Below are 24670 nucleotides of genomic sequence, written 5' to 3'. Positions count from 1 at the left end.
CTCTGTATTTTCTTTGCAAAGTCATGTTGACAGGTTTCAACGAGCAGTATTTCTCCAGTTTGCCATTAAGTCCAGGGACAGTTGGTCTCAATCTGCCCCTGAATGAGAGAGTCTCTCTAAGCAGGGGGTTGGGGTTCACCTCAACTCTCATCGGTAGCCGGTGCAAGTCCCACTCAAGCAGCTGTGAATTGATTGGCTCTGTGTTTGGGTTTTCCTCTTTTTTTAATTTTGTGACTTTTGTGTGTAGGGAAGACAGCTCATTTCAGAAAATTGGGTAAAACTTTGGTGAGTTTTAACTGATTCTCAAGAAAAAGAGGAAACATCTTCTGGGGCTTTATCAATATTCAGGGCAGCTGTACATGTAAGTCCACTGGCCAGAGAACTAGGGCTGGAAAAATTTTGTCACGGGAGATTACATTTCCATTCTGGCCCACAACCATCCCATGTTTTTGGTGAGTAGCTCACCTTTGTTGCTTCAGCCAGGGAGACATCTCCCCAATGTTCCGTTGCAGCATCTTGGATAAATTCCTCAGAAATTCCCTGGTGTCAGTCTGTTTGGTGGATAGCTGGTCCTCATATGGCTGGTTCCACAGTGGAGGGACCGTGTTGTTTAACCTGCAGATTGGGAGAAGAGCGAAAAGCACACTCAGTATTTCAGAGTCTTAAGAATTTTCATAATCATGAATGCTTCAACTGCTATTACCCTTTTTGAGATATGGCGGACACAATCGGAAGGCGACATTTGATTGGGGTAAATTTGGGGTAAATTCAAATATCTTGAACTAAACCAAATAGCGCCTTGTATCATGTCCGCCATATCTCATAAAGGGTAATGGATTGTGTGAGTAACTTGTGATCTGTCTTCATACATTAAACCATTCTCTTAACTTCAGTTCGTAGTTTTAGTGGTGCATGCACAATGTAAATTTTAGACTTGAAACACCAAGAGAAATGTGGTCAACTTACTCTACACAGACATGCAAGCTTTGATGCTGTCCCGTCAAGGAAAACAAATACCAAGGAAGAGTAAACTGACCACGTAACAGTTTCACTCAACAAATTTCATGTTCACAATGTCAACTGGCCTTTGAAACTGACAAGTTTGGTTCATAAAATAGTAATCTTGGATGTAAGAACGGTTTTCTTGTGCTGATCATGAACTACAGGCTGAGTAAAAAAAAGCAGAACCCAAACCCCCAAAATTAAATTTCAAATTAAAAAAAATATGTAGCACCAAACATAATAATGACTGGAAAGCCAATTTCATAAGGTACTTTTAGATGAAACAAATTACTAAAATAGCTCAATCCATTCAAAGACTATCAACATTTAAACACATGACCACAAAACCTCTTTCGTCCAAAAAATGCGATTTCAGGAATCGTCACAATTGTCTTCAAACATCACCAGCAATAAAACCTCAGCTTAAAAGTTAAAAACATTCAACAAAGTCCGTCTTAAAAAAAAAGTCTTTTAAAAAACAGTGGATTTTTTTTTTGACGAAACAGGTTTTAGAGTCATTGTGTTTAAATGGTGATATTGAGCAATTTCATTAATTTTTTTTGTCTAATTGGCTTTCCAGCCTGTATTACGTTTTGTGCTACATATATTTTTAAATATGAAATATATTTTTGGTGGTTTGGGTTCCGCTTCTGTGGACCTCTAACATCCCACTGCCCCTACGGCCAGTAACAGCTATAACACCTTTACCTTTACCTTTACCTAGGTTAAAATCTATATATCCTTAGCATCTACGTCTAATATTTTAAATGCGACATAGTTATTTTCGCGAAATAAACAAAAACGAAGGCCTCTTTCACTGAACGAAAGCCAGCAACAAGTGGAGAAAAAAAGGGGTCCAAACGAAAGCCTTTTTTTCTGCAATCATGTAAGTTCAGCTAGCATTAAGACTGCCATGAAAACATCAATTAGACTTTAAATTTTGTATTAACAGTGATTTCAAAAGAGCAAACCCCTAAACTCGCCTGAAAATGGGGGGATTCCCTGGTGGGTTTACTGAACCTGGAGTGCAGTTTTCCCACTCAACTGCACAATATAACACAGAACTCAGGGTTTGCAATTCAAACAACCACGCCGACGCTTGATTGGCCCGTGCCCCGCGTGTATTCATTTCACAGGGATGGGGATATACGCGTAGTGCCGCGCCTGCATGCTATGATTAGTGCACACGTTTGTTGACATTTAGTGTCAGTATTTAATAGCTATGTACATGGCTCCAACAGGGTTTGCTCTCAAAAGAGGAAATACATGTACTTACTTTTGTAAGCGCCAAGCCGGAAACCAACAGTGTTATCTGTCAATAAAAATAATAAGACATGAAACTGAAACTTTTGCACAGTTCATCCAGGGCCAAGTTTCATGAAGACCTGACAAGAAATTAGGGGAATAACTGGAAAAAAATCCTGAAACTTTCTGTTGCGGTGCTCATAACAGGCACATTATGTACATGTGTGCACACTTTATGTCCACTCACCGATGGCTTAATTGGCTCCAACTCACATGCCATCCCACTGTGGTTCTTCCTGTCAATCAAATGAAGAGTGCACTATTAAACATGAGGGCGTGGGTTCGAGTCCCTGCCAAGCAAGCTTGTGACTGTTTTCTTATGGTACCCACAGCTATATACCTACGAGATTCAAACTGGCTGACCAACCTTGGCAAGCTCTGTTGTCGAGTCGTTGCAATATCTGCACTAGTAAAGCAGGAGGTCATGGGTTCACATCCCACCCAAGCAAGCTTTCAAAAGGACATTGGTGAAGGGCAAACCAGATATTAACATTCACAACTCCCCTACGTAAACAATCCATTAAACTCACTGGTTGTGGTACCTGCTATATCAGATTGGAACCAGCCAGTCAGCCCCAGCAAGCTTGGTGGTCAAGTAATTAAGACATCTGCACTAGTAAGCAGGAGGTTGTTGGTGCAAGTCTCACTCAAGCAGCTTTTGTAAACTTTTTTTGGTGAGCTTTTTCCTTTGTTTTGTGTGTGTTTTTTTTATTCTACAAGACTTGTGTGTGTGGAGAAGGGAGCTTATTTCATAAAATTTGATAAAACCTTAACTGATTCTCAAAATAAATGGGCTACATTTTCTGGGGTTTTAACAAGTTTTCAGGGCAGCTCGCCATAAAACTGTGTTTCGAAACAGTTACTTGTCAAGGAAGACCACATTTCCATTCTGGCCCACAACCATCCTGTGTTCTTGGTGAGTAGCTCACCTTTGTTGCTTCAGCCAGGGAGGCATCTCCCCAATGTTCCGTTGCAGCATCTTGGATAAATTCCTCAGAAACTCCCTGGTCTCGGTCTGTTTGGTGGATAGCTGGTCCTCATACGGCTGGTTCCACAGTGGAGTCACCATGTTGTTTAACCTGCAGATTGGGAGAAGAGCAAAAAGCACACTCAGTATTTCAGAGTCTTAAGAATTTCACAATTGTGAACGCTTCAACTGCTATTACCCTTTTTTGAGAGATGGCAGACACAATCGAAGGGCGCCATTTGATTTGGGTAAATTTGGGGTCAATACAAAAGACTCACCCAAACCAAATATCACCCTCGTATTGTGTCCGCCATATCTCATTATGGGTAATGGATAGTGAGTGGAACTTGTGATCTTTCTACATACAACCATTCTCATAACTTCAGTTGGTAGTTCTGGTGGTGCATGTGTAAAGTAAATGTTAGGCTTGAAACACTGAGGGAAATGTGTTCAACTTGAAAAGTTTATCAGATAAAATAAGAGTCATTTACAGTGTGAATCACAAACTCTACACAGACATGGAAGCTTTGATGCTCTCCATTCAAGGAGAATAAATGACAAGGATGAGAAAACTGACCACGTAACTATTCCACTCAACATATTTCATGTTCACAATGTCAAATGAGCTATGGAACTGACCGGTTGGGCTCTTAAAATAGTAATCTCTGGATGTAAGAATGGTTTTCTTGTGATGATCATGAACTACTTGAACTACTCAAAAAATCTACTACAGTGAAGGAAATCACATTAGTACTTTTCTAATGGATGGTGGTTCGAATCCAGCCCAACCCTGCATTCTATCTCAATGTCTTCACCTCTCTTCTACTGGTAAGCTGTCCTCCTCCTTCCTCCTCTTAGCTTCTTGGGTGTTTCCATCAGATTCCTCTTGGCTTCTCTTCAGAGCGAGGCTCTTAGTGTACAGGTCCTCAACTGGCTTGGCGAGCTGCGGAAAAGAGTCAGTGCGGGAAAATGAACCTGTAACCACAGCAATAGCAGCCACGAGACCCCTTGCACAGGTAGCCAATGCTGAGGCAGTTCTCATTCATTTAAATCCAGTGACAAGTGCCAACAGAAGCTTGTGACAATAGTTAAACCACAAAATATTGAATACCTTGGCTTTGAGCACTTGTCCCTTCCATTTGTGTCCGTTGAGTACTTTCAATGCCTCCTCCTTATCTTCTTGGCAGCTGAGAGATGAAACAAACAATTGGATTTCCATCAATTAATCCATTGCAAGCACTGAATGTAACAGGAAAGGAGATACCGGTAAATATTTGTAAGATGGAATGTTTGTGTTGGGGGGGGGGGGGAGGATTTAAAGTTGTGTTCCCTGTGCTTTTTCCGAGTTTCAGCCCAAAAATGAGATTTCTTTTCTAATATAGTATTTGGTTTTGCCCTTCACTCACATGTAAACACTGTATACTCGGTGTGTTACCTCCCAAGTGAAAGTTGGAAAAAAATCACTCGGGTGGGACTCCTGCTTTCTAGTGCAGACGTGTCAGCACTCAAACACCGAGCTTGCGGGATCGGTTGGCTGGTTCGACTCTTATGAGTAGCAGTGAGTACCGCATCTAACTATTCATATAAGATGGAATTTTATGTTGGGGTGATGTAAATCAATATTAGGTTTTGTCCTTCGCCGATGTATAAACACTGTATACTCTTTTCTGAATTGCTGTTTTTCTAGCAATATAACAATTATTCGCTTTCAAACAAAAAACAAACAGCCAATGTTTAGTTATTGAATTATTACTTTAGATTACAATTTCAAATTATTGGCTGCCAGAAGTTATTTCTGTTCTCGCGAGGCTGCCTGGTTCCTGCCCCACAATCAGTATCGGTAATGCATGGACCAGGAACCAGCCTGCTAGCAAAGTGGATCAGTTTGTCCCCAAACCAAGAAGAAAAGTTCACGGATGCTTTCTAAATATAACAATTGAAAACAGAAGTCTAAGTACACTTTCCATTTCAAGGAGGAGAGTGTGGTTTCAATGCTATGTTGATGCAGTGACTATTTATATCTGTATTTTATATTTCTTTCTTGATTATCTAAACACCAAAACTAACACTTGTATCAAGTTTCCCTGTGCTCTTATTTGTGTTTCATTACATCAGCCCACTCAACTTTCACTCTTTAACAAGCTCCCATGTCACTCACTCCTGACTAGAATTTTCTGGCGCCAGTTTTTCTTTCATGTCTCATTCATCCCTATCTTGCTGGTTATATGTGATGGCAAGTTTCCTGAACACTCCAAATTCCAACTCTATGTAGTAAACCCATGGTACAGTCTTTGCAACAATCATCATCAAATGAAAGAAAAAAGTAATAGATTCCCTTTTTGCTGGGAAGTTCGAAAATATAACCTTTCCCCTCCATTTTATCAAGAACAGATGAATTACATGTAAGCAAGCTACGGTACATTGGACATTTGTGAAGATTTAGTACAGCTCCAAATAGATTACAGCTCCCTTGTGAGTCTTGTCGGAATGAAAAGAAATACACACATCTGCAATTCTAGCATTATGAAAGGAAGTGTAACCTCCAAGACAGAGCCAGTTATTAACCATGATATCTAATTGATGATTCCTTTCTTGAAACTTTGTAATCACCGGACCCAAGGGCGGATGGCCCCTCCCCCAAAAAACGAACCCATTTTTTTTTTTAATGTGACGTCGCAATAAAGGCAGGTACTGTGTACACCATCATCTTTTCCTCAAAAAGATTAACACAGATCAAATTCAAAAATTTTTGGGACCAACTTTTTTGAGGAATTCTTTTTGGGCCCCCCCCCCCCTCCAAAAAAAATGTCTGTTCTGGATCCGCCCTTGCCTGCACCATAACAACATGTAGATCATGGATGTGTGAGTTTCAAAAAATAAGCTTTTAGGTTAAATCACTGAGCTTTGTAAATCCCTGCCATGAACATTACATAATGCTGAAATTGCCCTAAACTGTATCGTGTTCGATTCAGAGCAAATACTGTTGCAATATTTGCAACATTTTGCTGAACAGATTGATTTACAACACAGTTTCAGTTTACCATCTTTTCACACTCGACTGGATGTACATAACTTATTTCCACGACGCTTTTCGCAGTGCGGTCCGTGCAACATGCGCACACACAGTATCATGCGATTCAAATGCTGGATACCGCAAAGAACATCTTGAAACCAAGAATACCACATCATCGCATCAAAACTACTAAACGACCTTTTCGGCTCTCACTGCGTGCACAGTGGTTCCGAATCGGTGCACAGACAAGCCGTCCGTCACGAATTATGCATCACAGAATGACATTCCATTGTATTCCATGGACGTGTATGTACATGTATTATACATGATTTTCTGTATTCCCCCTCAGCCGCGTGCGTGCGTTGACATCTAGAGCGAAACTTCAAGTGTTGTTTGTGATCGTGGTTTCTGTTTTTCAAGAAACCCAAGAAACATGGACATTTCAATGTTAAGAAAACAGAATTTTGATTTTAGAAAACGGGAAACGTAATCCTGCAAAATTATCAATTATTTCTAGAATGGGGTAACCACTGCCACAATCCTGCAAAATCCTCCAGCAATCACTGCCAATATGTTGAGACAGGGCAAGGGACATCCTGGAGCAGTGTGGAGGATTTCAAGTATAATCTACCGGTAGGCCTAAATTTATGAATGGCTGAGCATATAAACAACACAAGGTCTGGCCCATAAGTCATTGACACAGTGCATCCGTAAAAAACAGCCACACATTTTTTTGCCGCACAGCCACAATCCTGCAAAATCCTTTATTTTGCAAACAACATTTTGAAGGATTTGGGAAAGGTTAGGGTTAATCAAAGATTTAACTCTTTAACTCTAAGGAAGCTTTATCAATTCTCCAAAATCCCAACAAGACTAAACTAATATCACATTATCTGTTCATCTAAAGCTACAGAAACACATGTGTTCTAAAATTCTGAATCCATCAAAGTACAATTTTATTCAGGGGCTGGGATTTTGTGGTTTCGGGATAGTTTGGGTTGGAGAACAAGGCGCACATGTGTATGCAATGTATGGGAGGGAAAGACACTAAACTAAAAGAATGTATACACAACTTATACAAAAATGGCAACTATCATGCCAATGTCAATTATGAAACTGTGTTGATTATTTTTGTAACACTGCTGTAAAAACAAAACCAAAAAAAGATTACAAATGCAAACAATTATGAAAATTTTTCATAAGAAATGTACAGTGTAAATTTTCAGTTAAAAGGCAAAACAGGAGTGATCTTCCAATAGTGCACAAAATGTTCGGCATGACGATCAATACAACACTGTAAATGAACTATGGGTGATGACTATCAAAACAGCTCCACTCCATCAACTGGGAGGGAAAGTGACATTGACAAGCTTCGTGTCAACTTTCACGAGACTAAACATGGACTTCTTCAAATAAAATGGTTGAGTATTGAAATCATTGCACCAATCGGCATCCTACTCAACATAGTCTTTCTCTTCACAGTCATTCGAGTGAAGTCCATGCGTACAAACATCAACATCTACTTATCCAATCTGGCTGTGGCTGACTCACTCTTCCTTTCAAGTGACTTACTATATGCACTGTTTATTCAGCCAATAGACTCCTTGCAAGTCGCAGCCCGGGGCGTTCGTTATATGTTAATAACGGTTTCTTATTTCTTTGTGGTTACCATAGCAGCTGAGAGATTCTGTGCAGTGCGCAATCCTCTGATACACAAAGAAAAAGCCTCTAAATCTCGAGCAGCAAAGATATCAGCAGGACTCTGGGTTCCAACAATTATCGTTGCTGTGATTCTCATATTCTTACCAATAACAGACACCGTCTTCTATGAAATAATCTTTTGGATTGCTCACCTTATCAACATTGTCTGTTTAATAGCAACTCTTGCTTTGTACATCTACATAGTAGTGAAAGTCCACAAGCAATCAGCCCTGCTGCCAAAGCGTCCCAAGCGAGCAGGCAAGGTCCTCCGTTTGATAATCATAAATACTGCTGTGTTCTTCGTTTTGAACTCACTAGAAATTGCAAGTGCAATTATTAGAATCGTACGTAACAGTTATACTAGACCGGCCCAAGAGGTTGAATATCTAGAACTTGCAGAAAAACTACAAGCTCTGATTATATCTGAAGACATTCTGCAACTTATCAATAGCTCGATCAATTCCCTTGTCTACAATGCCACAAACACTGACTATCGTGATGCTGTAGTCAAGGCTTTCTCATTCCTGAAACTGTGCTGCCGTTGTTGCCCAAGACGGAATCCCAGCCAACCGTCACAGCCAGGGAAGCATATTGAGCTTCGTGTGATACCACAGGCAGAAAATGACCAAGAGCACCGTGCTGCCAGGCCAAGCAGCAGCAAGCCACCAAGCCAAGGGCATGCACAACACACAGAGAGTCAGCAGTCACTGGACAGCTGTCAAGAACAATGTTCCAGGCAAAGCAGCAGCAAGGCATCCATGCACAGTCAGCAGCATGTTCAAGTGCATGTTGAGGTACATGTAGAACCAACAGGGACCCCAGCACTTGCAAGTTCTCATCAGGAACAATGCTCTAGTCTGACGGACTGCAAGCCATCCATGCAAGGGGAACAGTGTGTACATCCAGAACCAGCAGAGAGCCAGCAGTCACTTGCAAGTACTCGGGAACAATGTCCCGGGCTGACTGGCACCGAGCCATCAGCACAAGGGCAGCAGTATGCACATCCTGAACCAGAAGGGAGTCAATCGTTGGAAAGTTGTCAAGAACAATGTTTTCTGGTAACTGATGAGTGCAAGCCATCCACGTAGGGGGAGCTGTGTAGTGTTTAAACTGTAGAGCAGATTTAAGGCTTGTTCATACATTTACTTCACTGAAATGCCAAGGAGATTTGATGTCAAGAAATATTGACAGCATAAGATGCTGGAGTTCAAATGTATTTTAGTAAAAGCAGATTGCCAATACCTGAACCTGCCATGACATCAGTAATGTGCAGGCCCATAGCAGATTGCAACCAACTATCAGTGAAGCGAACAGCTGGAACTCATTCAATGTATGTATGCAAGTGGTTCAAAAATTACAAATCCCACTAGGGCCTATGTTAAAGCTATAGTCCATCATTTGTAATTAGTGCATTTTGTTCGTTTGAAGCAACAAAAGTGTTCAAAATCTAATGAAGGATACTGAGCAACTAACCTGATGAAGTTTCAGCTAAGCTTCAGCTGTACATTCCGAGAAAACCAGCATTCAAAGATCTCAATTTCAAATCAAAAGTTACTGAATCATGTTTTGAATTGCAGCTATACGCGGCGTCGCGCACTGATCCGACGAATTATAACAACCGCGCGCGTGTGCGTCGTTCCAATACTTGTGCGCGCTGCGCTGAATAACAAAACGAACTACTAATTTAAATTTTCCAACGGTGCTTCTTAAGAATCACCCTTGGAAATGCCTTCTTTCGTTGATTACTTCAAAATGACAGCTTCCCAGAAAGAATAATTTCACAGGGAGTTTAGTTCCCTTACTATCTTTCAACCAAGTTTGTTTTTCAACAGTAATTACGCCAGTTACTTTTCGGACGGCTGCCAATGATGGACTATAGCTTTAATTGTTACTTTAATGAGCTTTTCGTGTATGTTTAAAAGAACAATTTTTTTTATTACTTTTTCAGTGTGAAAATATACACATATTGGCACTTACATATATGATACACCCGACGTTTTTCCACTGTAAATATGTAATTTTTTAGGTGCCTTTGAAACATATTTCAGTTTTTGATTTTATGAAATCCACCTCTGCATTTTAAGTCTTAGGATGCAAGTTGATTACTATAGTAAATTGAAAAATGTTGACCTCCACTTCCGTTCATTGGGTGAAGTGGGTGAATTCAAACACGGGAGTCTGTGGCTAGACTAGTCAGTGTTTGGTACCAAGATGTTCACATGAAAAGTGAATGTGAACTGGCGAGACTTGCATGCTCTATAATTGTACATAATCTGTGTAGCACCACTAGTCTGTTGTATTACATTATGAGCTCCATGTCTGTATGATGTTTAAATGCAAAGCAATATTTTAATATTTCTTTTAGATGGACTCAAGGGTACTTCGAATTTGGGAAATTGAAAAAATCAATGCTGTAAAATATGAATGTCGTTGTAAAGTTAGCATCATACAAGATGTATCTTAATTTGCACAGTATCCGAGGAATTGCTGCTTTTTATATGTTCATCAAAGCTGCGATTTCCTTGTGTAATTTAAAACTCTAAACACAAATAATACAGAAATCGGTGTTTGAGCTCTTTTTGGTCAGCAAAGGGGATGACAAGGGTTTAAGTCTTTTGTGGCTTGTTTCTTTCTTTTCAATAATTAATTCCTGACAGACATATTAGACAATGCACAATATGTACACCTGTCAATCTTTCTGTGTGTTGCATTCTGATTGGTTGGAATTGATCAGCATTAGCTACTAATAGGCCACGCCCCTCGACAGCTGATCCAATCAAACATGAAAGCTGATCTACGTCTTTTGCAAAAAGGAAACTTCAGAGGGAATACTTACCTTTGTAAGAGCCAAGCCAGAAACAAACAGTGTTATCTGTCAATGAAAATAATACGACATGAAACTGAAACGTTTGCACAATTTATCCAGGGCCAAGTTTCATGAAGACCCGACAAGAAATTAGGGGAATTACTGAGAAAAAAATTCCTGAAACTTTCTGTTGCGGTGTTCATAACAGGCACATTGTGTGAAAATGTTTTGTCCATTCCAGGCAATGTGCACTTTTTACTTAATGATGCAGTGCCTTGAACACAAATGGTGGATAGGTGTGCTCTATCTTTAAAAAAAAAAAACAAGAAAAGAAACGCTTTGATGTCAAATTTGACTTTCATTTAAGAGTGCCTAGGGTTACTCTTTGCTTCTCTCAGAACTAATTCAACTTCTTTGTAAAGTCATATTGGCAGGATTCAATGAGCAGCCTTGTCCCCTAACACATGATGATGCCATTGCCCATCCCCCACCGCCCTGGTCAAAACATGGGAGGGGACCCTGGTGTTTATGCCGTGAGACCCAGTTTGCCAGTAGGTCAAGGGACAGTTGGTCTCAATCTGACCCTGAATGAGAGAGTTTCTATAAGCAGGGGGTTGGGGTTCACATCCCACCAACGACACTTCAGAGTTGCCCAGAAACCATCCAATCCAAAGGATGCAGAACAAACATGAACAGATTGGATATAAATAAAAATGAATGTCAGTTTAACTTATCGATGCCATCTACACTCTTGCCCATGGTAAACTCACACTTGTTGCGTATAATACTGGCTGTGAGTGGGGACACAAAAATGAAAATGAAGGAACAAATGCAGCCTGACTTTTATTCAGTTCTCATGTGGTTGACTGTTTCCAAGGCACCCCTATCAGAATATACAATGACCAGGAACCAGTCTACTCAGCAGGCGGGTCTCATAGTGTGCAAATACAACCAAAAAGAACTTTTTTTCAGAGGGTTGCATACAGATGACTAAACTGGCAAAACAAGTACAAGTACTTTTCCCTTAAAATAAAACATAGCATTTGAAAAATTCATCAGCTGAAGAAAACGTTGTTGAGGACAGGCAGCACTGACTTTTTAAAATGAAAATTGTCTTTTTGTTGTTATTTACCATACAAAGATCCGCATACATGAACAATGTGAATTCTACTTTCCATAATCAGTAACATAAACAAATTTAAACCAACAGGTTGGTGATTTTTGTGATTTCAAAAAAATAAAATAAAAAAAATCAGATTTATTTGATTTAAATCAGATTTTTGAGTGGTCGGGCACAACCCGACCACTCTTTGGATTTGTTGCGATTAATCTTTCTTTTTTGTTTTTTCTGGGCAATACTTCTCCGTGGGTTTTCTCTTAAACAGTATATGGCATGAACTATGATTGGAGACTCGGACTCGGACTCGATGTTGGTGACCTGACTACAACACTGGTACTTGGTCACAGAGTCCACTGTACCTACCAGGTCATTCTGAGTTGACCACCCCAGGGTAGACAGGCAAAGGCCCCCATGAGGTGACGACATGAAGCTTGTCCCTCAGCTCAGGATGGGCCTTCATCTGTAAGGCTAGGGTGTTGGAGTCGATGCCTGTACCGTCTGCTGTCTTATCAAGGATCATCTGGATGGGAACCTGGGCAGGAAAAAAAAAATTACGAGATGTAAATTATCTTTTTTATATTGGATTTTTGTTTGCCCTTCGCCGACATATTTTGTTAACACTGTGCACTTAGTGTTGTCCGAAGGCTTAGGTGGGACTCAAACTAATGACCTCCTACACAAACAAAGTTGGGTTAAGCGCTGCTACATCAGACTCCAAACCGCCAGCTTGCCACAGCAGGCTCAGTGGTCGAGTGGTTAATGCATCTGCACTAGGAAGCAGAAGATTGTGGGTTTGTGTCCAACCCGTAGAAAGCTTGTGTTTTTGTTCCAAGCAAGCCCTCGGACTACACTCGAGTGTACAGTGTTTGTAAAATACTTCGGCCAGGGCAACAAAAAGTACATAAATAAAAAAGAATAGCAATAATTAAATGGATGAAAACCAATTGTACTGAAGTCGATTCCTTCTTTCTGTTTCATATTTTCAAATTTCACAATCATTCACACAGAATGGAGATGCGGACCAATGCAAATGAGTCTTCACAGATGTTTGTCTTACCTGACTGGATAATTTCACCAAAGAAACTGGCCTTGGTCTCTCCTATCTTTTTCAGTGCTCGATGGGTAATCCCGAATCCTGAATGGGCGTCATTGTAGGCCCAAACAGATCCACGTAGGTCCTCAAACACTTCATATCTATCACTGAAATATAACCAATACAATTATGATTAGCATTGAAACATTTACATAGTATTCAGAGCCACATATCTTCCTTCTACATAGTGGTACCGCAAACCTTTACTAAATCATGCCACCACGTAGTTAGACCTGGTAGTTAGCTCTTGCAAATTGTCTTGCAAAGAAATTGTTCCATCAACAAACTGAGAATATGACAACATCAATGTGATTGTCAGGCAAGGCAGAGACTGATTTCAGATGACAACAACCCCAGCAAGTGAAAAAAAAACCTCTTATCAAATGACAACCAACATTCGCCCAGGAAAGGAAAAAAAAGGCAACTGATGAACAGAAATCAAATCGTGATTTGTGAATAAAAACTTCCATTTGACTTCATTCCTTATCAGATTGAATATCAAACAGAAGGGAAGTACAGAATTGTTGTATGGGTAAATAAATCAACATCCAAGGGAAGAACACAATTCATTTTGGGAAAAAAGACAGCAAGGATTGATAGAAAAGAAAATCTCCTCTTTTTTGCTGTTGTCTACATCTACCTTTGTACATAGTAAAATTAGTGCTTTAAAGATGTTTTGAATGAATGTTACTTTCCGTCATCAGTAACATGACCAAATTGAAACCAACTACCAACTACCAACTCCTCCGTCCAATCACATCCATATACTGTCATTATCCCCGAAGCCATTTTCAGGATGTATTCATCAAGTTTATTCCCATGTGACTGGTTGAACCAACTACAGGATGAGTCCAAAAGAAAGTGACCGAATTTGAAAAAAAAATATTAAAAATATTTAGCTTGTTCTATGTTAAAAATTAACACGGATAAGGCCAAAAAAAAAAATTCGGTCTCTGGTCAGACCAAAGTTCCGGAATTGACGCGGCCACGCGGATTTTTTTTTTTTTTTGGCTTTTTTTTTTTTTTCTTCAAGCTTGGATTGTACAGACAAGGTAGGTACTATTTTGCTTTTTTGGTGTCCTCATGTACATTCGTGTCCTCCATAATTTGCCTTGGTGCTTTCGATCATTTGCCTTGGTGCAATTTCCCATTCCTTGGTGCTCTGTGGTAAAAAAAAATTGAGGTGCGGAAATAGAGGGCGCTGTTGGAGCTACCGCGGAACATTTTGGAAAAAAAAAAATCGACGCGCGCGCTGACCAGAGACCGACTTATTTTTTTTTTGGCCTAAAGTACATCTTATTGACTATTAACTGTGAAAATTTCACTTAAATTGCATACTCTATTCCCAATTCATGTCCATTTCTAAATGATCACAAAACTTGGCTGTCCACCACTTAGCAATTACCGTGCTGCGAACTGATAAAACATGTACCCATTGAGGACAATGAAACATCCATCGTTTTCCCACCTCCATGAATGAACGAGAACTTGCAAAGGAAAATATACAAAAATCACCATCGATATTTTGAAGAAAAAAGAGAGTTGACTTGTTTCTCATATTCAAAACACACAACATAGTAACAATTTCTCTTGATTTCAATTATTAAAATCTCATTTGTATTTGAATACTTGTGTGTAATCTGTAATTCTCACTTAGCTCATTTAGCTTTCAAGATTATCGCATTCCTTGGACAGCTACACTAATGGGTTCTTTTTAGTAAAACATGCATAACTTTGGATGGCATGATCAAATTTAGTGATTGGGTTTTTTTCAGATGAGTGGAAGAACATGCTCTTTTCAGACATATTTCTTCGGTGTATCTAATTTGATTGCTTAAGTAAAAAAAAAAATCTTGAGTGCGGGTCACTTTTTTTTTAATCACCCTGTATAAACACAATGTGAACATGCATCTCTCGTACACACTAAACTTAATTGTCTTCATTTTCTATCATCCTCTTTTTTTCTCCTGTCTTTTCTTCTTGTGCCGTAGCCCTCACATTGAGTGGCATTTATGCCTTGTGAAGGAACGACTTGCATAAAAAAACCAATTACATGCACACAATATGCATGTTTAATCTGGAGCCAATCGTTAAAACTGAAACAAATTTAATTCTCAGATTTCATGTCAGTGCAAGTAGTGAAACTGACTTACATGCATCTGCTTTGGTTACAGGAACTGATACCACAAGATAGTCACATGCATTAAAATCCGACAGAAATGTTGGGGGGAAAAAGAGAGAAAAGAACAAGAAACTTTCTGTTTCAATTACACTTTGCTCAAGGTCTTACAATCCCTGTGAGTATAAATCTGGAGTGATCTTGAAATAGAGAAGAACATTCTTTGCTGCATTGAATAAAATGTAGCTCACGGAACTCAATGCTACATTGTGCATGAACTATGGGTGATGGCTACCAAAACAGCTCCACTCCATCAACTGGGTGGAACACTGAAGTTGAAAAGCATCGTGAGAACTTTTACATGAGCAGTGAAAGAGCTAATCAAATAACATGGTTAAGTGCTGAAATCATTGCACCAATCGGCCTCTTCTTGAACTTTGTCTTTCTCTTCACAGTCATTCGAGTGAAGTCCATGCGTTCAATCATCAACATCTACTTATCCAATCTGGCTGTGGCTGACTCGCTCTACCTTACGACTGACTTCTTATTCGCACTGTTTTCACCTATAGAGTACAAATTATTGGTCACAGCAATAGCAAGTGTCCGATACACTTTCCTTGCTACTTCTAATTTCTTTGTGGTTACCATAGCAGCTGAGAGATTCTCTGCAGTGTACAATCCTATAACGTTCAAAGAAAAAGCCTCTAAATCTCGAGCAGCAAAGATATCAGCAGGACTCTGGGTGCCAACAATTATTGTTGGTGTGATTCTGATTTTCTTACCATTAACAGACGCTGTCTCCACTAACGTCAACCTTGGGATTCTTTCCATTATCAACCTTGCCTCTTTGATAGCAACTCTTGCTTTGTACATCTATGTAGTACTGAAAGTGCGCAAGCAATCAGCCCTGTTTCCGAACCGTCCCAAGCGAGCAGGCAAGGTCCTCTGCATGGTTATCATCAACACTGCTGTTTTCTTCATTCTGAACTCACTGTACACTGCAGCTGCAATAATGACAATACATGTACTTGTAATGGCATCAAAGTATACTTCAACTTCTCAGATTGTTGCCTATCTGGAACTTGCAGAGAAAGTATATATTCTGGCTACATGCATTATAATTTTGCAACTGATCAATAGCTCAATTAATTCCTTAGTCTACAGTGCCACAAACACTGACTTTCGTGAAGCCGTAGTCAAGGCTTTCTCATTCCTGAAACTGTGCTGTCGTTGCTGCCCAAGACGGAATCCCAGCCGACCATCGCAGCCAGGGAAGCAGATTGAGCTTCGTGTGCTTCCACAGGCGGAAAATGACCAAGAGCACCGTGCTGCCAGGCCAAGCAGCAGCAAGCCACCAAACCAAGGGCACGCACAACACACAGCGAGTCAGCAGTCACTGGACGGTTGTCAAGAACAATGTTCCAGGCAAAGCAGCAGCAAGGCATCCATGCACAGTCAGCAGCATGTTCAAGTGCATGTTGAGGTACATGCAGAACCAGCAGGGACCCCAGCGCTTGCAAGTTTTCATCAGGAACAATGCTCTAGTCTGACTGACTGCAAGCCATCCATGTAAGGGGAACAGTGTGTGCATCCAGAACCAGCAGAGAGCCAGCAGTCACTTGCAAGTACTCAGGAACAATGTCCTGGCCGGCTGACTGGCACTGAGCCATCAGCACAAGGGCAGCAGTATGCACATCCAGAACCAGAAGGGAGTCAATCTTTGGAAAGTTGTCAAGAACAATGTTTTCTGGTAACTGATGAGTGCAAGCCGTCCATGTAAGTGGAGCACTGTGCAGTTGCTCTTGAACTTGAATTCAATGTGATACTTTAATGTAGAAACTGCTATGTGTACTTGTACAATGCAGAGAAATTTAGGTTCATCAATTACACAGAAAATCCCAAAGCTATAAAGTGAAATTGTTTGGACATTGTAAAAAGTGCACTTGAAAAAAAGAAAAAAAATAAGTACATGTAGTTGTTACATTGATAAATACAGGAGGCTTATATATTTCAATATTTCATTTCACGGGCCCTTTAATTTCTTAATGCCATTAAAAGACCTTGAGAAATTCCGACCATTGTTGGCAATAGGAACTCTCGATATAGCGCAAACTGTATGATAATTTAGGCGCGGATCCAGGGGTGGTCTGCGGGGGCACGTGCTGCCATCAAATTGAGTCAACAAAAAAAAGAAAAAAAAGGACAAGAAGAGGGGGAGAAGAGCGAGAAGGAGGGAAGGAGGAGGGCAACCTCCTTACAAATATACCGGCGCTGATATTAAACATCAGCCTGCAAACATTGTGTACTGGCTGTATGACACAGCAAGCTGGAGAGCCATTGGAACTCACCATTGGTCATCATTTTTTAAGTGCACTTTTAAGTACAAATTATACTTTTCAAGGAGTCCAAAACATTTCCTTGCTTTAAAATGAGTTCTTCAACGTCATCATATAATTTTTGTAAAGACTATATTTATAAAGACTATAAAAGGCCAGGAATCACCTCAGATTGCACCACAGAGCATCTATAATCCAAATTTCCCGCGCTCCCATATTTCTTGGAGCAAATGTTCCTGGATTTGCACCTGATTATCATTATCGAGGGTTGTAAGTATGGGAGCAAACTCACCGCAAATCCAAAATGTCTTGGGAGGTTTTGGATCTCAATCTTGAAGATCTCTGAGGTGAAGGGCTGTTGCGTCAGATAGTGATAAGGATCCGTTATGGAAGCGCCAGTCACCGGTCCGTCAGAGGTGCTGGTGGAATGGTTATCTTGTGGGTCAAGACCTGATGTACAAATGAACAGATTAAAAAAATGGATATGGCTGGAGCTATATTGTCTAGGTCTTAACCCATTACAATTACATGGGAACAATCTGACAATAGCCGTAGCCATAGCTCTAGAAGCCCGTTTCAGACACAGCCTAAGTAACAGATCAACAAAGTTGCAAGTTATGCATTAGGAGCATCTGATTCCAAATGTATACCAATCTTTGTGCATACATGTTGCACAATGTGGATAATTATATTTGAAGACCAAATAAAGTGCTGTTTTTTGTTCGAAGTTTCTTCAAAAATCCTTTAGCAAGGAGAAATGCATTGTATAGACTTTTTGCTGCAGAGCACCAATATATAATATATGAGACCATTGTAGGCTTTAGATGTACAGTATGGGATTTAAGTCTGGTGGATCAAAGGTGTCTTCACAGCTATGAGCTGGACAAAATGTAGTTGATAGTTAGAGTCAGCATTTTGTACTCCACTTCTGTCAATTGAGCGTGCAAGTTGACCTCAAAAACCTAGGTGATTTTACTAGGTTTATCCAGTCAAGGGCAAAGAATGGGTTCTGAACAAGAAAAAATCATTCCAATTTACAACACATTCAAAAAATATTGCAAGTTGATTACTATAGTAAATTGAAAAAATGTTGACCTCCACTTCCGTTCACTGGGTGAATTCAAACACGGGAGTCTGTGGCTAGACTAGTCAGTGTTTGGTACCAAGATGTTCACATGAAAAGTGAATGTGAACTGGCGAGACTTGCATGCTCTATAATTGTACATAATCTGTGTAGCACCACTAGTCTGTTGTATTACATTATGAGCTCCATGTCTGTATGATGTTTAAATGCAAAGCAATATTCTAATATTTCTCTTAGATGGACTCAAGGGTACTTCAAATTTGGGTAAATGAAAAATCAATGCTGTAAAATATGAATCTCGTTGTAAAATTAGCATCGTACAAGATGTATCTTAATTTGCACAGTATCCGAGGAATTGCTGCTTTTTATATGTTCATTAAAGCTGCTATTTCCTTGTGTAATTTAAAACTCTAAACACAAATAATACAGAAATGTACTATCACCAAATCGGTGTTTGATCTCTGACGTCTAAGTTCTGATACCCAGTAATATTTGAAGAAAAAAAATTGCAGGGCAAACCATGTTTCTAAAAGTCACATACTTTTTACAGGACAAACAAATTTGCGTGTAAAAGCAAGATCAGTGATAAAATAAATAAAGGTGTACACTAGCAACATTTAAATAAACAGTGATTTTCCTGAATTTTTTTATTTAAATGTAATTCTTGCTTGTACAAATGTAATTGTTGAAAAATCCCTATTGAGTAAAAGAGCTTGCTGGTCAATGTTGAAAGTGCCACAAAAGTAAGCCAACATATTGGTTAGCAAGGGGGATGACAAGGGTTTAAGCTTTTGTGGCTTGTTTCTTTCTTTTCAATAATTAATTCCTGACAGACATATTAGACAATGCACAATATGTACACCTGTCAATCTTTCTGTGTGCTGCATTCTGATTGGTTGGAATTGATCAGCATTAGCTACCAATAGGCCATGCCCCTCGACAGCCGATCCAATCAAACATAAAAGCTGATCTACGTCTTTTGCAAAAAGGAAACTTCAGAGGAAATACTTACCTTTGTAAGCGCCAAGCCGGAAACCAACAGTGTTATCTGTCAATGAAAATAATAAGACATGAAACTGAAACGTTTGCACAATTTATCCAGGGCCAAGTTTCATGAAGATCTGACAAGAAATTAGGGGGATAACTGAAAAAAAATCCTTGAGCTTTCTGTTGCGGTGTTCATAACAGGCACACTATGTACCAGTGTGCACACTTTATATCCAGGCAAAGGCGTACTTGTGAACGGAGCGGATACACACAAAAAATGAAGAGATTGGATAAATAAAAATAAATGCCAGTTTCACTCACCGATGCCATCTACACTCTTGCCGATGGTAAACTCATACTTGTTGCGATAACTCTCCAATACTGGCTGTGAGTGTGCAAACAAACAATGAAAATTAAAGGTACAAATCAGACATCTCTAATGTCAGGAATATTTACCCCACAAAAGATTCACATGCTGTATAGTTTATCTAACAAGAAATCCAGGTTGAAATATTAATTTAGTACAAGTAAGGTGTCTCTATCTATCTACCCGAGTTTAAAGATCACACCAGTCAAGCTAAGCTAACACTATGTGCCAAAGTGAACTATCATTCAGATTGAAATTCATAGAATCATTAACAATACTACAAATAAATTGAAATAAAATCTATATTTTTATCAACAAATATTTGTCACCTAGCTTACTCACCGATGGCTTAATTGGCTCCAACTCACATGCCATCCCACTGTGGCTGTTCCTGTCAATCAAATGAAGAGTGCACTATTAAACATGAGGGTGTGGGTTCGAATCCCACTCCAACAGGCTTGTGAATTTCTTGTGATAACCAAAGCAATATATGCACAAGATTCAAACTGGCCCACTAACCTTTGCAAGCTCTGTTATTGAGTGGTTAAGATGTCTGCACTAGTAAGCAGGAGGTCATGGGTTCATATCCCACCCAAGCAAGCTGGCAGAACCTTTGCTCGTAAGCTCTCGGACAGCACTGAATATACAGTGCATTCAAATTTACATTGGTGAAGGGCAAAACCAGGTATTCACATTCACAACTCCCCTAAGTAAACAATTAATTAAACTCATTGATTGTGGCACCTGCTATATCAGATTGGAACCAGCCAGCCAACCCCAGCAAGCCTGATGGTCAAGTAGTTAAGACATCTGCACTAGGAAGCAGGAGATTGTTGGTGCGAGTCTCACTAGAGCAGCTTATGAATTGTGAAGTTTTGGTTTTGTGTTCATTTTTTGCTCTTTGTTTGTAAACATTTTTTTACCAACCCCCCCCTTCCCTTAATCTTTGGGACTTTTGTGTGTGGAAAGGAAGTTTATTTCAGAAGTTGGTTAAACCTTTGCTGAGTTTTAATTGCATATGAATTCCTCAAAGCCAATTTCGACACTTAAGAAGCTTCAACAAATGCTGTGCATCTGCCCATACACCGCGTTCCCACTTGATTTGGAAAAAGGTGGATCAAGATCCGGCATTTTGGTGTGATCGTTATCTTACCGCAACGAAACCGCAAGTCGCGTTCCCACTTATGCTTGATCCACCTTTTCGTACGGAAATGTTGGGTCCGAAAGGTCACTGAGTTCGGAATTACGCGCGCTCTGTGGGAGTGCCATTGTTGCATGGTTGCATGCTAGGCCAGGATGGGTCAGTTTTCAAACAACACTATCAGAATTCACGGACAAAAATTACACGAATTCACCAACATAAATCACGGATCCGTAGAGGATCCGTGCGTGCATAAATTAAAAGGTGAAATCCAACAGAGCCGCTCACGTGTGATATCACGGCAGAAACCAATGCATCGATAAGGGATTCCCTGGTTCTGAAGCTTCTCATTGGTTAGAAACGGTCACATGATGTACTACGACATCATTTTCCAATTTTCTATAATCAATACTTCAGATTAGTCACCTCCGTACGTACCGCGTTATCGGCACTATTCTCATCGCATACTCGTAAGCTTTTCAATGATTCTGTGCCAAAGTGAAGTATTTTGGTGAGTGCGGACTCAGAGTCATTTATGGATGGAAAAATAAGTAAAATTTCAGGAATGAAAAAGGTTTAGTAATGGACGAACACGCAACAAAAATAAGGCCTATAGTGTAGTTTTAGGATACCACGTGCGCTTCTGCATGCGCGGTGCTAGCCCGTAGTTCAGCGGTTGTTTATTGTGCATGTTGTAAACGCTGGAAATGTTCACATGAGCTACACGCCTGAAAACGTGTTTCTTCGTTCATGAGACCGCAACATTTTCGCGCCACTCGTGCACCGGGCGGATGTTAACAGGTCAAATTGCCGGATCAGATCCACCTTTTGCGTTCCTATCTGATCGTGATCCGGCAATTGCCGGATCTGATTCACCAATTGGGGGATCTGTATCCTGGTCCAGAGGTGGATCAGAAAAGGTGGATCTGATCCTGATCCACCTTATAACGGTTAGCGTTCCCACTACACACAATTGCCGGATCTGATCCACCAATTGGGGGATCTGATCCGGCAATTTGGCAAAAGGTGGATCAGATCCCCCAATTGGTGGATCAAGTGGGAACGGGGTCATAGAGTTACGTGTGCCCTTATCTCATACAAGGTCTGTGAGGTGTTCGTTCATCCATGAAGAAGGGCAATGAGCTGATGGAATATCCCACTTTCAAAGCAGGGGTGGGGGAGTAGGCTGCATAAGAGGAAGTGGTTGTTGAACATAAACAATTGGCGACACAAGTACTGATATGGTGACTTCATTTATTACTAAAAAAAAATTATCTGCATGTATTCCTGTTTTATTTTATTTCATACACATCAAACAAGGCGTATGGATAAAAGACAATTATAACATGCAATATAAAACATCAAAATACACAATACAATTACAATGGCTATCAGGAACAACTAACATACGTACATATATATTCATACATAATTTTTCAACATAAAATAGTTCGAATTTGGTGGCAAAAGTAAGCTCTGGCAATGAGATAAATGTGGCTAAAGATATGGCAGCTCTGACTTCCTCTGATTGGGCGGTCTATTGTCTCAAATCACCACAGCTTTTGCTGTTGGCCACGTCTTCTCCGCCACAGCTTTGATGGGCTCACCTCTGTCAAGGGCACAATAGTCTATCTTTTTCTTCGTCCTTAATTCCATCGGATTCTAATAAGGAAAGAAAGGAATTAAAAAACATTTATATTTTATTTTTTCCTTTTCTAAACAGTAAATTGCGTTCCTTTTTGAGTTGATACCTCCAACCAAGTTCAAGTAGGCTGCCAAACATTACAGAAATATCTACATTTAATAATATTTAGTCAATAAAACGTGTGCAATTAGTGCACACCATTGTTCACCCACGTACAAACACTGTCTAATCACACCTAAACAAAAGTAGACTTGGCCAGAAATCACAGCGTGCCTTGCTCAAGCCACGCATGGCGTGCCAAGAAAGCTGCTTCCATCGCATAAGAAGCCAACTTTTACATCACAGTTACAATGTCTTCTGATAAAGTATCTTCATATTTTTTTAGATGCAGAGAATCTTTATACTGTAAGCCTGAATATCATATAGCTTTTAGAGTCCCTGAGGAATTGTAAAGGGGAGAACTTACCGGAGAGAAACAGCAAGTTGGCAGCACAACGATGGGAGTAGGTCGATTATCATCTGTTGATCGTACACGTTCCAATGCAGTTTCAAACAACGCTTCTGATTAGCGCAAAAACTTTAGGCTGAAATGGACGGGCTTTAACATTGGCCAATCAACTTCATTTTTACATCAGCTTTGGACAAACTCATGCTGTTTATTTTTTAGCTCGAACGAAAGAAATCGGTAGAGGGCGTCCAGAGTTGTGAGTTCATATGAGCCGCGTTGTGTGACACGATTTTTCGTGAACATCGTTTTTGCATTGTAAAATTGGAGATACCGACTGTTTGTACTTGAAAAATGACGGATCTTTAAAGTAATTAAAAAATAATCTAAACATATCATTAAAAAGAGGAATAATGAACTTGCAATTTGCCGAAAGAACGAACTTAAAAGCATCGAGGGTTCAAAATTGTGCGTTTTTTGAGGTTTTTTGGAGGATTTCCGCTTTGCACAAAATGCAGCGGAAGCCTGTCGCTTAGGTTGCGCTAAGAAATTCATATGTTCTCAAGAAAAATGAGGCATCATTTTCTGGACTTTTAACAAAATTTCAGGGCAGCTGTACATGTAAGTCCACTTGCCAGAAAACTGTGTCTGGAAACAGTTTTTTGTCAACGAAGATCACATTTCCATTCTAGCCCACAACCATCCCGTGTCTTTGGTGAGTAGCTCACCTTTGTTGCTTCAGCCAGGGAGACATCTCCCCAATGTTCCGTTGCAGCATCTTGGATAAATTCCTCAGAAACTCCCTGGTGTTGGTCTGTTTGGTGGATAGCTGGTTCTCATACGGCTGGTTCCACAGTGGAGTCACCGTGTTGTTTAACCTGTAGATTGGGAAAAGATGTGAAAAGCACATATTCAGTATTTCAGAGTCTTAACAAATTTTGGAAAAAGTGAATAGCTCAACTTCTAAGCCTTTTGCGATATGGCAGACACAATACAAGGGTGTTATTTGATTTGGGTATATTGGGGTAGGTTATGCAAAAGAGTAGACCCAGACCAAATAGTGCCCTCGTATTGTGTCCGCCGTATCTCCAAAGGGTAATGGATTGTGTGTGGAACTTGTCATCTTTCTACATACAACCAATCTCATAACTACAGTTCATAGTTCTGGTAGTGCATGTGCAAATTAAAGTTTAAGCTTGAAACAATGAGGGTAATGTGTTCAACTTAGACAGTTTATCAGATAAAATAAGAATCATCTGAAACTGTGAATCGCACACACACTCTACACAGACATGCAACCTTTAATGCTGTACCTTCTAGGAAAAAAAACAAGGAAAACTGTCCACATAACAGTTTTGCTCAACAAATGCCAGATGAGGTACTGAATTTACTTTAAGTTCCGTGCTATATTCGAGTTTCATCCCGAAAAACAGATTTCTTTACCAATCTGCTATTTTTCAAGCAATACAAAAGTTATTCACTTTTGAATGAAACACCAAACACAAAACAAGCTCATGTTTAGTTATTGAATTATTACTT

The 24670-nt window shown here is 39.9% G+C and overlaps 1 protein-coding gene across 6 annotated transcripts; it reads right to left on the bottom strand.

The window, feature by feature from the left end:
• Window positions 1–470: 470 nt before the first annotated feature.
• On the bottom strand, window positions 471–24052 carry LOC119743056 (tRNA (uracil-5-)-methyltransferase homolog A-like). Of its 6 annotated transcripts, none has more exons than XM_038219395.1 (8): window positions 23860–24052; window positions 20243–20291; window positions 19855–19918; window positions 19559–19594; window positions 17755–17912; window positions 4386–4461; window positions 4090–4217; window positions 471–615 (listed from the first exon to the last, which is right to left on the bottom strand). In XM_038219395.1, exons 1-6 carry the CDS (start codon window positions 24039–24041, stop codon window positions 4447–4449), a joined length of 504 nt encoding a protein of 167 aa, XP_038075323.1. In that variant the 5' UTR covers window positions 24042–24052; the 3' UTR covers window positions 471–615; window positions 4090–4217; window positions 4386–4446. The 6 variants fall into 6 exon arrangements, with proteins under 6 accessions (XP_038075323.1, XP_038075322.1, XP_038075319.1 ...); XM_038219394.1 differs by lacking the exon at window positions 471–615 and adding an exon at window positions 2277–2314; XM_038219392.1 differs by lacking the exons at window positions 471–615; window positions 4090–4217; window positions 4386–4461 and adding exons at window positions 2285–2314; window positions 2495–2543; window positions 3237–3386.
• Between the last annotated feature and the right edge of the window lie 618 nt (window positions 24053–24670).

This window comes from Patiria miniata, unplaced genomic scaffold (genome assembly GCF_015706575.1).
Source record: "Patiria miniata isolate m_02_andy unplaced genomic scaffold, ASM1570657v1 HiC_scaffold_6, whole genome shotgun sequence".
NCBI lineage: Eukaryota > Metazoa > Echinodermata > Asteroidea > Valvatida > Asterinidae > Patiria > Patiria miniata.
This window is presented reverse-complemented; position numbering and strand designations above follow the sequence as displayed.